Raw genomic sequence first — 15,889 nt, forward strand, 5'->3', positions numbered from 1 at the left:
ATCACTCATTCATGTCCAGCTGTGTCTGGATATTAGCATAGCCACAGCACCCAGTCACCCCTGCCAACCGCTCTTAAACGTCACTCAAGTGTCTTGTTTCAAAAGAGGAATTAAGGGAGCACTTGTGCAGGTAATGGCTCATTAATAGTTTCTGATCACATTAGCAGGCACCAACAGGCTTGGGGTAAATGTGGTTTGGCTGGGAGAGTGGCATTTCTGCATTCTTTCTATTTCATTTCCAGTGACCAGAAGCCTGCTGCAAAGGGCGAGCGCCACTAATACTTTATAGACTAACAGACGTATTGGAGCATAAGTTTTCGTGGGTGAATACTCACTTCGTCAGAGCCATGCGTCATGCGTCTGATGAAGTGGGTATTCACCCACGAAAGCTTATGCTCCAATACGTCTGTTAGTCTATAAGGTGCCACAGGACTCTGTCACCTTTTACAGAACCAGACTAACATGGCTACCCCTCTGATACTTGACACTAATACTTTAGTGTGGAGGCCTATGAAACAACTACATCAGCAAGGGAGACAGGCAGAGAAGCATGAAGCTTTATTGTATACTTTTCCCACCCAGCTTACAGGCACAGCTTTCATCCTGGAACACACATACAGAGGGCCCCAATCCCTCCTAATTACAGTACAGACACCAGGTATTCTCTTAGTTAGACAGATAGCACAATAGTGCTATTGACAATCAACACGAGGCGACACTTCTGAAGGTCATTTTCCAGTTAAAATAGCTCATTGTGAGCTTACATGCCATCATACAGCTGCTGGGGGGCTGGCTTCCATCTCTGCGGTACTGTAAAGTCACAGCTCAACTTTGCCACAGTGGAAATAGAAATATAATCAACATTGACCCTACCCATTGCATTAACAACTGCATAAATAAGGCCAGTAACACCACCTACAATGATCACTGGGGTGGTGGAGTGCAGACCTTTCCCCTCTGTCCTTCACCCACACACAGCTACCACCTTTGTTACAATTAAGGGTTGGAAGTAGCTTCCATCAGGGACTGGAACATGGGAATCCAAGGAACTGGTCTCTCGCATCTATTAGATTAAGAACCCAAGAATCATACATCCCACAGCCTAACGCGATGAAGTAGAAATCTCTAAATCCTCTGCACTTGCACGGCCTGGCTGCAGCATGAGTTACCACTCAGTATTTGGGAAGGCTGTGTGCTCTCAGGCCAAGGGATTAATACACAATGCTAGAAACATTTCTAGTCCAAATCCTTTGCTCTTACAGTTCTTTTTAGATATAGAAAAAGAATGTTTGCCTCCAAAACAAACAAACTACGAAAGAATCAGGTGTAATAGGAGTCCTGTGGACCTTCTTCTGTAGAAAGAGCAGTCTGAATGGGAAGAAGCTGTCTGTGCTTCAGTTACCCAGCACCTTCCTACGTGATGTCCTTCTGCCTCGGCGGCCGGTGAATGTTCCTCACCACGCATTTCACCATCCACTCGATTCCCTCGTTCACCCCATTGCTGAGGAAACACAAGACAAAAGCAGAGTCACTGTCCCCGCCATGCCGACCACCCACCCCAGCACCTTTAGTTCTCTCTATTCCCTGCAATCCTTCATTTGGATTATTACACTGGCTTCTCATGCATCTGAGGAACAGGATTCAGTTGTATGCATCAAATTTAAAAAAAAATTTAAATTCTTCTCTTCGGTTCCCTGCTGTTTATGCCTTTTAATTTGGGTCCCAGCTCATACACCATGCTTTAGATCCAATTTGCTGGTAGTTAGTGGCTGCGTGAAAGTCTCATGCAAAGCATCAAATCACTCAACATTTGACAAGGTGGGGACTTTACTATGAATGTCTGGCCAGCTCTGTCTCCAGGTCTGCAAACCTCCCAGACTCACTTGAGTCCAGTTTGCAGTGCTCCCTTGTGTGACTGGGTGCTCCAGGGAACTCACAGCTCTGCCAGGGTTCAACACTGTTTGAATTTCTCAATTAATTTTCCATTAGTTCAAACCCCAAACTCAGAACAGCACTGGGAAAGAAAATTCCTCAGATTAAAATGTTTGCACCCTGGTGGAGTACCAGAGTCGACGGGAGAGCGCTCAGCAGTTGATTTATCGCGTCTAGACTAGATGTGATAAATCGACCCCCGCTGGATCAATCGCTGCTCATCGATCCAGTCGGTAATGTAGACAAGCCCTCATAATACTACTTTGCATTTATACAGAGTAACACTTTTCATTCCAAGACTCAAGAGCTTTATACAAAGTAGGTAGTGATTGTTAGCCCCACTGTACAGAGGGCAACATTTGGAGAAGTTACGTGATTTTTTTCAAGGTTACACCGGGTGATCACCTGACTTCTACCCCACTGTTCTAACCACAAGCAGCACCTCAGTCACCCGTGCATTCATGCTGCAGTATTATTCTCAGACATATCTACTTAGAAATGTAAGTACATCACTTGCCTGAGAAACCAGAAGGATGACAAGAGGGTAGTTACTTCTCTTCTTCTGAGAATGGACACTCACCCACCCCTCCCACTGCCAGTGTCACAAATGCAGTCATATTCCCATTTGGTTTTCTCTGGAAAAAGGCTTGCGGCAAAGTTAACTCATGCAACTGGGATCATGGTGCTGGGTCATTAAGCAATAAAGCCATGTCGCAAACCGTTGCACAATCCAGAGTCTCAAGGTCCTATAGCACTGAGCACGTTCATGAACCAGGGAGGGTACCTGGCCATAGTGCAGATGAGCAATGCACACATACATCCCTAGGCCCTGACAAGGAAGCAGGGCTCCCTTGTGTGACTCTTACCAGACCCACGTAATGCTGTCCTTTTCCCTGTCCCACTTCTCTGAGCACCCTGCAAGTGGTTAGCCCATTCGAGCAACGTACACTTGGTTGCGGCAGTATTTCCCCAGGACACTGTCCAGACCCACACTTACCCAGTGAGAGCTGAGCAGGCCTGCGTCAGGCAGTCTCTCCTCCCAATTTTGTTAATGCAGTCGCTAAACGCTGTCTTGATGTCAGGGATCGACAGACAGGTCTGTAAGGGAAGCCATAAAATATAACCCTCATATGCTACAATAGAGATCGTTGTCCCACCCCTCCGAAATGGAGCCTACTGTGCCCAGAGCAGTTTCCAGTATTCCGCCTCCTACTGAAAGCAGAGAGGTTTTCAGCTGTTGTCCAGGGTGCTCCACTTGGACTCTGCTTTCTGACCATCGCTAACCAGAGCATCACAGCATCATCCTCATTTATTTCCATCTGAAACTGAATGCTCTTGCCTTTGGGGTGAGCTTTAATGTTTTTGAAAGTGTAGCAATGACCTCACTAGCTTCAGACACGTCTAGATTTAGGTATGTTAACCTGACTCTACAAGCCACAGGCCTCTCCCAAGTAGACACTGTCATGCCAAATTGTGCAATAGGTTAGTGACACAGACCGATATCCCCTGCGGAGTGAAGTACAGAGCAGAGCACCCTCTGTATCCCTTTCCAACCCATGTGCATGGAAAGGCTCCCTCTTCCCATCCACCAAACAAGCCCTCCTCCTCCAAATCACTCCCTACAACACCTGAACTTCACAAAGCCTTTCCAAAACCACCTCAACGGGGGGCCTGCACCAACCCCAGCTCCGGCCAGAATCCTAGACAGAAAGGAACTGCTTTGTCTGTTTCTGTAGCAGACCCTGGGAAAGGGATGGTGTTTCCTTAGCATTGAGTGCACTAGCAGCACTCAAAGAAAATGGCTCAAATGTCATCTCAAGTCTCTGCAACATTTCCATCAGCTGATGTGGCCTCCCTAGACTTTTCTTCTGGCGGGGGGTAGTCTATTCTTCTTAGTTGGCCCTTGACTCTGGAACTCGCTTTGCCTGCGTACTTTCTATGCCATTGGGTCAGTTTGTTCTTGATTGACATAGGTTGACCAGTTCTTGGGTGCAGGTATGTTGTACACGTGCCCAGATTGCTAGGATGAGTGGATTTTAGAACATGTAAGTGAATAAAAAGAGATGAAGGCCAACGTGACCTACCCTGCTCCCAACCTTCCCCGACACAACATTGCCATGAGGAAGCTTGAACCTTCTCAGAATAATGAATCAGGCTTTCAGCTTACGTCCTCCCGGGTCAGAATGGCAAGAGAACTTTGGTTCTCCCTAAGGTGATGCTAATCAAACACAGATTGCGGAAACTTCAGAACACGTTAGGGTCAAATGGAAGTGTAGCTGTTGAAATTTTCCTTCTGGCTTCCCTCAGTGACACTGTCTGTCTGTCAACGGAAAGCCATGATCTCATCATTATTCGCATCCTGCTTGCTAACTGCCACACTGACATTTTCTTACATACTTAAGCAAAAGACAGTTGGAGCTCAGGCTCCAGAAACCAGCAATGATTAATTAAGAAGCCTCTAAAAGACCTAAACAGACTTAAGATTAATTAAAAGGTGATTAATGTACATATGAATGTTAGCCACAGGAAATGATTTGACACACAGGCCAATGCAGAGTTTCCACATTTCTAAATTAGAGCAGGAGGGTGGAGAAGAGGAGATGTGGTGACCTAAGCAAAAGTCTGGGAGCTGGGATCTCATAAGCTCTAATTCCTGTTCCAACACTGATACTCTTAGTAGTCCTGGACAGGTCATTTAAGTGCTTTATTTTTAACTAGGCATTAGCCTAGCCTCCCTCTTTGCAAGCATAGTTTGAACCTGCAGCTGGTTACACACTCACACCTACCTTTGAGCCAGTTAAGTATCTTGTCCAAGGAGCAAATCAGGTCTTTATCTGTCCAAGGAGGGGGATTTTGCACTCACAATTAATGCAGACAACGAAAAAGAACCCTACTAGTGTAATTTGTGCAGATTGTGCCCGTCAGAAGAAAATCCATCCTCTACAAGGCTAGACCTTAAATTTATCTTCCTTGTCTGCAAGCTGGGGATAATGATCCTTGATATCTAGTGCAGTGCACTGAGGCGTTGCATGGTTAACATAGGTGAGTCCTCTGAGGAGGCGTGCTGTAAGGGAGTACCGTTATTATTCAATGCTCCTGAAAGCGAGGGGCTATTGGCAGTTTGAGCCAGGGTTAGCATATGGTTCTCTGCCCAGCTCAGCCAATGCCCTGAATGTGGCCTTGTGCCCTTCCCCTTGCCATTCTAGCCCTGTCTTGCGCTCGAACAGTGACTGCTAGTTGTGCAACTTCCTGTGAGCCAACCAGGACTAAAAGGAAACCATTTGCTCTTGTGCCCCAAGTTGGGCTTTGAACTCCTGCTCTCCAGTAGTGAAAGGAGAGTGTACAAATCCACTGTACTACTTAGACCATATGCTACAATCCGCCAGCCATGGAGCCATAACAATCAGCTCTACGCTTCTTTAACCAGCTGCAATGTGTAAATTACGACACGTCCAGCCACCTGATGAACAGCTAACTGTTGCGTGGTGCACTCGAACACTAACTGCGTTGTGAGTCGGACTGGGTCCTTGGGAGAGGCAGAACTCACAACAGAGGGTCTGGAAGGTGAGTGAGACCACCACCACACTGAAATGATTGCACCCCTACAGATTTTGTAGGCATCCTCTCAGCCACTGGAGTCACCCCAGCACAATGTTCGCTGAGCAACGAGAAGGGCAGAGCTAATCACCTCCCGACAAATGGAAATTCAGGCCAAGATCAGTACTAGCGAGGATGAAGAGTGCTGCCTACGCCCGCTAGGAAATGCGTAGCATTTACTGTAACATGACTTTTTTTTTGGTAAGTGCGACTTTGCAGTGCTAAGCTGATGGACATTAAAACCTCTGAGGTAATGGAAGTTGAAGGGACAACATTCAGCTTGTCATGTTTTGATAAGTTACATCAGATTCTCCACAGAAGGCTTGTGGCTAGCAGAGAGCACTGACTCATTTCGCTATAACGTCCGATGTGACTTTTCAGAATCTCCGAAATTCCAAGGAGCAGCAAGATGCAAGAGAAGAGGTGAGAGGGCCCTGTAGGATGTTGTGTGTTACGATCTGGAGTCAGGGAAGGTAACAGTTCTACGGCCTGAACTGGTATTTTGGGATAGAGCAGAGGGGGCATATGCACATACGCTACCCCAAGCTGTAGAAACTCTCCTGAATGGCAGGACCTAGGCCTTAAGTAATAGGGGGCTTTTCCCTCTCAACTGCATATTCCCCCTTTAATCTCCCCCTTCCCGCTAGTGTGGGCACATAGACAGCCCACACAACATCACAACCCCAAGCGTTATAACTGTACCACAACGGCCAGCTAGGTCCAAAGTGTACCAGCTTCAATGAATTCACTTGTACCGATCCAAATAGGCCAGTAAGGCACACTATTGTTACAGCAGGCATCATCTGGTGGTATTGTTACATCCAGTCTTCCAAGTTCTTTTTCTCTGTGCGCAAGCAACTTTAGTCTTGGAAGAAAATACTGGTGTTAGATTTTGGCTGCCCAAGGTTCTGGGATAGAGGGAGTGGTGTGCAAACCAGGAGCATTTGCTCTCTGCTGTGGGCTCTGGTTCGAGTCAATTCTAGAGGCAGAGTTGCTCCCTGGGAATCAGGCTTTGGTGCTGGGCTGAGACTGCTGAAAGAAGAGACTGCTGGCATCTCTGTCTTCCAGGATTGGTATGTGTGTCAATACAGTCAATAGGTTACACTCTGAATATAGCCAGACTCTGTGTCATAAACAGATAGTTAAGGGTTAATGCCTCTTTTACCTGTAAAGGGTTAAGAAGTTCACCTAGCCTAGCTGACACCTGAGGAACCAATGGGAGGACAAGATGGTTCAAAGGGAAGGAGAAAAGTTCCCTTTGTCTGTTGAGTTTCACTTTGGACCAGAGTGGGAAAGCTGCAGAATTCAGCCTCTTATTAAGTAGTGAGTATTAGTGAAGGAAATAAATAGGTTTATGTTTATTTCTTTGTAACCTGTCTTGTGCAATTAGAGGAATAGTCAAATTGGGTATTTGGGTATTTTGTGTGTGTGTAACTAAGGGTTTGCCCAGGGGAACATCCTCTGTGTTTGGAATCTGTTGTCTGTGAGAGTAGCTGGTATGCTAATCTCTCCCAGAGGGTTTTCTTTTACCTTTCTTTTCTTTAATTAAAAGCCTTTTTCTTAATACCTGATTAATTTTTCCTTGTTTTTAGATCCAAGGGGTTTGGATCTGTATTCACCAGGGAATTGGTGAAGAGTCTCCCAAGGCTACCCAGGGAAGGGAATTAGCACATTGGGAGTGGTGGCAGCGGACCAGATCTAAGCTGGTAGTTAAGCTTAGGCTACGTCTTCACTACCCGCCGATCCGGCGGGTAGCAATCGGTTTATCGGGGATCGACTTACCGCGTCTCGTGAGGACGCGGTAAAATCGATCCCTGATCGCTCTGCCGTCGACTCCGGAAATCCACCTCGACAAGAGGCGGCAGCGGAGTCGGCGGCAGCGGTCGGGCTTTCCCCTGTCCTCACCGCCAGGTAAGCCGACCTAAAATACGCAACTTCAGCTACGGTATTCACGTAGCTGAAGTTGCGTATCTTAGGTCGGAACCCCGCTGTAGTGTAGACCTAGCCTTAGAAGTTTTCATGCAGGCCCCCACATCTGTACCCTAAAGTTCAGAGTGGGGAAGGAGCCTTGACACTCTGCATCACTGGTTTCTCCTCCACTCGGAAGCCAACAAGCAAGGCCTCCACATCTGCTACTGCTCAACAGAGGGGCTGTGCCATAATAGTAGGGTGGTGACTTCTCTCATCCAACCCCTGCAGAAGGGTCAAGACTTTACAGACTTGACCCTTACCAAAGTGGAACAGTGGACACCGCTACACCACCAGGTTAGTTTGATATTAGACTCAATATAAGCTGGAAACTGATTTGGCTTTCAGAAGATATCCCAGGCTCCCACTCACAGGCTTTGGAGAATTGGCCAGAACAAAAGAAAGCAGGCTGAGAAATAAAGACCATCTTCACTGCTGCTCGTTCTGTCCTGTGCAAAATAGCCAGCCTGGAGGCTTTTCAAAAGCACTGTAGTTCCAAGGGACACGCACACCAACCACCTGCGGGTGGTCATTCTCCATGATCTATCAACTTCACATGTTTGGCCACTGGAAGCCCTTCTGTGCTGCAATGTAGAGGCCCAGAGACTCAGTCTACTTCACCGTGTCCAGAGCTCTACGAAGGACCTTGGGGGAGATGTTTTCATCACTCAGTTGCACGAACAAACTTGGGAGAGGCTCCACTCCCTCCCCTCCCTAATAGTCGTTTTGAATGCTGTGGTCATCCAGGGGGTTAGGAAACAACTTTTACTCTCTTTCGGTCACTTCTCTTTCTTGTTGCCCCGGCTATGATGGTTATTGTGACTTATAGAACCAGGAAATCATTGACCCTCAATGGAAATGCAGGTCAGAGGAAAACCAAAGCAGGGTTTATGCTGACTTCATTAAGCAGCCAGTGCACTAGGATGATGAATCTGCTTTGAGGATTTATCCTACTTTGTCTCAAGAGGAAAAACAGCTGTGGGGTCAGATGTAGGTTGTTGATACAGGGACACACCACTTTTGACAGAGCAATTGCTCTATCGCAGCCTCCAAAAGGAAGGCATCAATTGGAATCCTGAAAAGGCAGTGGAGAAGGAAGGTACATCACCATTCCTTTCGGCCAGACACATTTGAATGTTTCGTGGTTGGGAGAGAACGTCAGCATAGCTTACGGTTATTTTTCCCTCACTCTTGTAAAGAGATGTTTTAGAACGTCATTTTGTTTCTGATGTAAAACCATCTAAACTAAGAACAAGGTGATGGAAACCAGATCGGAGAGCACACAGAACAGCATGTCATTACAACAATACAACCCACACAAGGACTGCTCTGGAAAGGTCAGACTCATTAGCTATTTCAAAGCAAAGTCACATAACCGGGGAAACAGTGTTTTCACTTGAGGAATAAATCTGCACCTCAGCTCTCCATAAACAGCCAATTCCACAAAATCCCTTTTATGAAGAATGGCTGTTTCCAAGACACAGTCACTTCCCAAAATGGTCTTGCTTTTAAATCTTAGGAGCAGGCTTAAATCCTTTTATGAAGGATCTGGAGAGGGCCGCAGGGGAAGTGCTCCAAGTGTAGGGACCCTGTCTATTTGCATAGCCTCGACTGGTGTTGCAGGGCCACAGTGTCAGGAATATGCCTGAAATAAATATGGGCTCTTTAAATGCCTCATGAGCAACTGACTAACAAGTCAGGAATAAGATTGGGACTGTTCCGCTAATTCCAGGATGGGCAGCAACCCTGACTGTGAGAAACATTTAAAGAAAAGAAAATGCATGACCAGCATACCCCATCTGCCACGGTATTCTTTGTTTACTAGCATATAATCTTATTTTATAGAGAGGTTAAAATAGTAGGGAGGCAGTGTTTCCTAGTGGATACAGCACTGGCCTGGAACTCAGACCTGGGTTCTATTCCTGACTCTGCCACTGACAAGCTAGGTGACCTTTGGCAAGTCACCGCCTCTGTGCCTCAGTTTCCCCACCTGTAAAATGAGGCTATTAATACAAGCCTCCTTTATTAAGCATGTTGAGATCCACTGCTGAAAAGTGCTACATAAACTAGGTATTATCAAAAATTGGAATTGCCAGTAGGGGCAGGAAGAGGCAAATTTCCTAAATTCTGCACCACTAACAACTACTAGGCAAGATCACCAAACTCCATGAACACACAGCTATTCACCAATACTCCTCCCATGTCTTTCTGTAAGGCCTATCAGGAAAAAAAAAAGGGGAGTGGGGGGCTCTCCAAAGCTCTGGAGTTTGACATAATTTTCAGAAATGAGACACGGTTCCCTTGCAAAGACCACATCTCCCTAGATTTACATACCACAGCCAATACTCACCATATGTTATAAATGGCCAGGTCACAGTTTTCCAAAATGAAATGTTTTTTGCATGAAGTTTCAGCCCCACAATTTTCCCACAATATAATTGTGGCCCAGAAGTTTTGGTTTGACATTTTTATAATACCGTTCACATGGGAAAAAGAGGGTAAGGTCATATTTATGCAGGTTTTACTATGATAAGCAATCAAAAAGGTAAACTTTTCTAAACATTAGGGATTCCTACTCAAAACCACTTGAAATATCTTTGTGGGAGAAACTGTGAGGTTTCATAGCTCTGTCAGCAAATCAGTCTGTCTTCAGCCAATCTAAATGCAAAGAGTTCTAATTCTGAAGATTCAGATCAGCACTGACTATACATCTGATACAACACAGCATCTCTTAATATCCCAGTGGTGGGGTTCCACGCTCCTGTGAGCCTTGTGCAGCCTGCTTGCATTGAACTTGTAGTTTATGCTTCTGACAATGCCAAATGCCGCTACTCTGAAGTGCCAGGGCAAACTGGAACAGTTCTTGGACCCAGTGTGTATGACTGGTTGTGAGTGGCTGAATCGGAGAGTGAAGATGGAAATGGATTATGGGGCCTTGGTGTAAGTTACAGTGTTTCATGGCAGCTTATATTCCAGTTTCCCCACAGTAAAGCAGCTCCTTTTACAGACAGAGAATCTGAAATAAGAGATTCAGTGACATCCTCAAGTCACAGAGCTAGTCAGTGGCAAAACTAAGGCTAGAATTCAGGAGGCCCTGGCTCTCAGGCCCATACTAATTCTTCTAGACCATGCGGCCTCTTGATTAGGGCTAGATTATTTTTTAAATGGTTACATTTAAGAGTGATAACATCTGTACCGATGTTCTAAAATAAGGATAATCAAATCCCCTAAGGCATCAAGTGATGGGTTCAGGGGTCAGAAAGGTACGTCACAGTCATGAGGGATCTAGCTAGGGGCTTTACTCAGGGGCAGAGGGCAGTCGGCATTAACTTCCTTTGAGGCATCAGGTACTGACTCCTGCCAGAAGTAGGATACGAGACCTGTTAGACCAGTGAGCTGGTCTTGAAAATCCTACATGCCTATTAAATGTATCTGGCTCCCTCTAGAGGATGACAGGTGGTACTGCAGCTATTGGAATTCCAGGTAGACCATATGCAAAAAGGAAAGAGACGGGTGAAGTCTTATATTTCCTTAGAACAGCAAACTGTCACCCAAACAGTATCCACAATCTGATCTGAAACTACAATAGGTCTATTCTGTAATTCTAGATATCCAAGAGAGTTTTGAAATTATAAACCCAAGAAAAAACAGGCTGTATCCTCTGCAATCCACAGCTTTTTCCGATGGAGCGCCGTAGCACAGGCTGTCTCATTGAGTAGTGCTGGTCTGGTTAAAGGAAAAAGGAATGAGAGCATCTCATCACACGAGTTGTCACGCTGGTATGATGTTACATGAGCACAGCACAAACAGAGTTTCATTGGGTATTATTACTCATCAAAGATTGGATCAGCTGTATTAGGTCAATATGAAAAAAAACAGTCACGTACTGTGTTGGTGTTTACATAAAGTACACGACAGCTACTGCAAAGATGGAAATATTTGCTAGAGAGTCATTTTACAATGGGGGGAAGGGGGAAGAGGAAAATACTTGAACATTAAATTCACAGCAATTACATGTAATAGCAAGAAAGCACTGCCTTTGCTCAGCAGAGACCAGCATAAGAGCATGAAACAAATGCAGTGAATACACGGCCCACCTTCTTTGAAACTAAAATAATATTTGCTCAGTTGAGAACACAATCTATGGGGGTGGCACCTCAGGAGATGATCTTACCTCTACATCCTGCTTGTTAGCTAACACCAGTATGGGAACCCCTTCCAGAGCTTCACTGGTGACCACTTTCTCTGTAAGGCACAGAAACAAGCAATGTCTAGGTAACTCTAGAACACACAGACTCCTCCAAATACAAAAATTACATTGGCTGGATAGACAGACAGGAGTGAAAGGCACCACATGCATCACTGTTTAATTTAACCAAATCTTCTAGAGCCAAATTCGTCGTGGTATGAAAACATCACAACTTCCACCCTTAACCTTGATCAACAGTGAGTATTTTATGCAGGTATTAACTGGATAGGTTAACACCTGGTTATAAAAAATTTGCTACGTTTGGAATAAGGGATAAAATGCTGACAGATGAGGAAAACAAGACCAAGGAAAGATCCAGGACAACTAAAGGCGACTACAACTAAAGGTTTTGTTAATAACAATGTCAATGACAGAACAGGCAACACGCCCAAACAGCCCCATTGATTTCAAAACGTATACCTGCAAAGAACGACCACGCAGTCTGCAAGCCATGCTATGCACATAGGTGGTCACATGCATAATAAAATCAACTGTATATTTCAATCAGAGTGGCAGGAAGGGGTTTACTGAAATAAGAGGAAGTTTCCATAGGATATAATGAAAAGTACATAACTACAGGTAAAAGCCCAGCATACTCACCAAAAGCTCTTTTAGATTCCGAGAGCCTCTCTTCATCAGTGGAGTCGATTACATAGATGACCCCATGGGATTCAGCATAGTACTGAAATCACAGCACAGGTGTTAGCATCTAACAGCTGGGGCTGCTTGCTTCTCTTTTCAATGTTGATGTGATTTTAATATGATTTTTGGTACTCATGAAAGAGACGGACCGAGATCAGATAGCTAGAGCCAGGCACAGTCCAGCAGTTGATTTTGCAAGCTCCATCCCCACAGATCTGCCGAAGTTCCTCTCTCCAGACAGGTAAGATGCACTGCCTGCTCCTCCTACTGAATTCTGCCAATACACCTCAATCGCCACTTACAGTACCTTGTGCTATTCCAGTGCCACAGGCTCTCTTAGGCAGAGCCCAACAGCGGTACTCAGCTGTGTGGATGTTTTCTGATATGCACAAATTCACAAATGGCTACGTAGAGATGACAAAACTCCAAGAAACAGATTTGAGTCTGTTGAGCTGGCCTCACCCAACAGTTCACCACAGTGTGGATTGGGTGGCTTTTAGAGCATGGTACAAAGTATGTTTAGTCAAGTGTTTTGTTAACTATTGATCCGGCAGCCATGAGGATCCGTTTATTGTCAGACAAGTACACCCAACAGTAAAGGTGGCTTGTCTGGCTGACCAGCAGGTACATTTATTCAATTTTTACATTGGACAGCTGCCAGATGCCATTGTGAAGGGTGTGTAATAATTCTTCCTGGCACTGTAGCTTATAACACGACCCAGGATTCTGCTGGAGAGGTTAGGGCCCAGCACGCAGGGTTCTTAGGGATGGAGACCGGTGCTGATAACAGTTACAGACTTTACTTTTGCACAGTGCTGTAATAACCAAGAGGCATGGTCAAGCCAAGAATTCCTGAGTTCCAATACTGGCTTTCATAGATTTTTAAGGCCACAAGGGACTATTTGACCTCCTGCAGTACAGGCCAGAGAAGCTCCCCCAATAATTTTTGCATCAAACCCGTAACTCCTGTTTGAGCAATAATACCTAGCTCTTATAAAGCACTTTGAGATTGTGGGTGAGAAGCACTATATAATGAAAGTCAGGATCAATATCCCTATTTTACATTTAATAACGTATCTTTTAAGAAGCTATCCAGGCTAGGCTACCACGTCTCTCTGTGGTTTTGTGCACATAACAACCTCTGGGTTAATTAAGCTCTCTCCCAATTTCCTCTACTTGTTACATAGGGATGATAATAGTGGTACTTACCTGACATGGGTGCTGTGAGAAGTAGTTAGTGTCTGTAAAACTATCTGTAACTGTTAAATATTAATTTTTGTGACTCTCAAACAGACAAGTGGAACAACAGCACAAGGGGCAGTGCTAAGGAGCAGGGCTGGCTAATTATAAAGTAACCTTGTTTCTCTGCAACTCTGAGACACAAAACATTTAAAATAGAAAAGTTATTTCCCCTACCTTGTCCCAGAGGGACTGCAGCTCGTCCTGCCCTCCAAGATCCCAGAACATTAGCCGGGCTTTGCCCACATCAATAGTACCAACTAGAGCAGGGAAAAAAGAAAAAATAACCCAATGCAGACTGACTATTCTCTCAAGCAGGCAGGCCGGCAGAGTCCCACAGGAGGGAAGGCAGGTTGGAAGAGTCATCACACACACTGTTAATTCTCAGCAGGATAGCAGTGCCTATCGTTAGCGGGTTAAATTCACCTTGCTATCAGCAGATACAAACCCATTGATTTCAGTGGAGTTACACCAGTGTAAATAAGATCCGAATCAGGCTAACTAACCTCAATGGCGTTAGGCTTAGCATCATCACACTCGCCTTCAGATCCAGCATGTTTTCTCCATCTGATGGAGAAGTCCATTTGCTCTTTAAAGCATGTGTGGGCAGGTGGGGTGTTGGTCGGGTTACTCTTATCAGGAATTATTTTCACAGTGTAAACTCTTGGAATGATCACTAGTTGTCTAACTTTGTAGGAAGCGGCAAAGAACCTCTAAACAGATTCACTTACTGTTTAAGCCCACAGTGGTAGTGATTTTGGATAAGCTCATCCCCTTGTAGGTCCTGTTAAATCGGGTTTTAGTCTGCTCAAGGAAGGTCTGGAAGGGAAGAAGAAATAAAACTAGCTAGTATTATATACACTTTATTGGCAAGGACAATCCTATTCAAGACCTGTTCTCCCCCTATTGGATCAGGATTCTCCATGAAATCTTAGAACACAACACAGCCCTTAGTTTTCCCATTACAGCACAGAGCCATGGAAGAGTTCACAGGTGATTATGTGCTTAAGGAAGCCCATGCTTCTGTGTCTCTGAAGGCTTATTGTACTAAAATTAGATGCGTGGGGGTCAAATTCATACTTGGGATAACACCATTGAAACAACTGAAGTGACACCAGGGAAGAAATTGGCCACGCTAACACAGTTGTGTTTTTGGGGAGGAGTGAGTGGGGCTGCATGTGCCCTCCGTGTTAACGGGTAACTAAAAGCACATACCGTTTTCCCCGCATTGTCCAGCCCAAGGATCAAAATGCAGTACTCATCCCTACGGAACATGTACTTATAAAGTCCAGACAGCAGCGTATACATCCTGCTCCTGCAACAAATATCAAGACGTTATCAGCAAATGAGTCTTCCCAGAGCCTTCCATTCAACTGTGTAATGCTGTTCACTGCCAGAGGATAATACAATTTTATATTTATTTAGCACCTCACCTTGGGAGATCCCAGAGCAAGTCACAGACTCTAGGAGACTGACCTCAAGGCCGGATTTTCAAGTGCTCAAACTCAATACTTGGGGGTGGATTTTCAAGAGAGCTCAACTCTTGTTTAAGCATCTAAATAGGCCCAGATTTTCAAATATGCTCAGCACCCAGCAGCTTCTATCACGACACTCGTGGCCAGATTTTCAAAAGAGCTCAGCACCTAACGTGCACCCCTCCTGCTGAGCAGTTTTGAAAATCTAGCCACTTATTTCGGTGACTAAATGGGAGCTGAGAACTCGTGAGTGTGTGTCTAGATAGCTCTCTGAAATGTAGCTACCTCCGCAAAAGAAGGGTGACAGCCAGATGCATAGCACCCACACATGTGCAGAGAGCGGGTATTTTGACTAAGAATGCAGAGGGCAACCCCTGACTCTGAGCAGACATATTGGGGCATACTTAATGATTACACTGAGCAGACAGGACCTGTGTTTTAAAAGCCTATGAAAACTGTTTCTTGTCAGAATTCAAACATTCCTCAGCAGGACCTCCTGTTGCCGTGTTTGCAGTATACGCATTACATCACCATGCATGAGGACCAGACAGTGAAACTGACTAGTCAGTACCCTGAGTGAGGGTGGCAGAATCAGACAAAGCCAGATGGCTGCTATACAAACAAGCACTCTTCCATGAAGTTTGCATAGCAGGATGCGCACACACACTTTGCCCAACCAAGGCCAAGTTTACTTTAAGTTTATGAATGGGATGATATGATGGGATTGCCTGTGATAGCAGGAGGCTGAACTCTATGACTGAAGGTGCCTGCCCTTCCACACCTATGA

General features: G+C 45.3%; 1 protein-coding gene across 1 annotated transcript; it reads right to left on the reverse strand.

The window, feature by feature from the left end:
- Window positions 1-529: 529 nt before the first annotated feature.
- ARFRP1 (ADP ribosylation factor related protein 1) lies at window positions 530-15,129 on the reverse strand. The gene is made up of 7 exons (XM_026652795.2): window positions 14,843-15,129; window positions 14,359-14,446; window positions 13,805-13,887; window positions 12,347-12,428; window positions 11,672-11,742; window positions 2,930-3,030; window positions 530-1,501 (listed from the first exon to the last, which is right to left on the reverse strand). The coding sequence occupies exons 1-7, from the start codon at window positions 14,933-14,935 to the stop codon at window positions 1,414-1,416; spliced, it is 606 nt and encodes a 201-aa protein (XP_026508580.1). The 5' UTR covers window positions 14,936-15,129; the 3' UTR covers window positions 530-1,413.
- Between the last annotated feature and the right edge of the window lie 760 nt (window positions 15,130-15,889).

The sequence above is a fragment of the Terrapene carolina genome, unplaced genomic scaffold (genome assembly GCF_002925995.2).
Source record: "Terrapene carolina triunguis isolate 2854851 unplaced genomic scaffold, T_m_triunguis-2.0 Scaffold130, whole genome shotgun sequence".
In the NCBI taxonomy this organism is placed as follows: domain Eukaryota; kingdom Metazoa; phylum Chordata; order Testudines; family Emydidae; genus Terrapene; species Terrapene triunguis.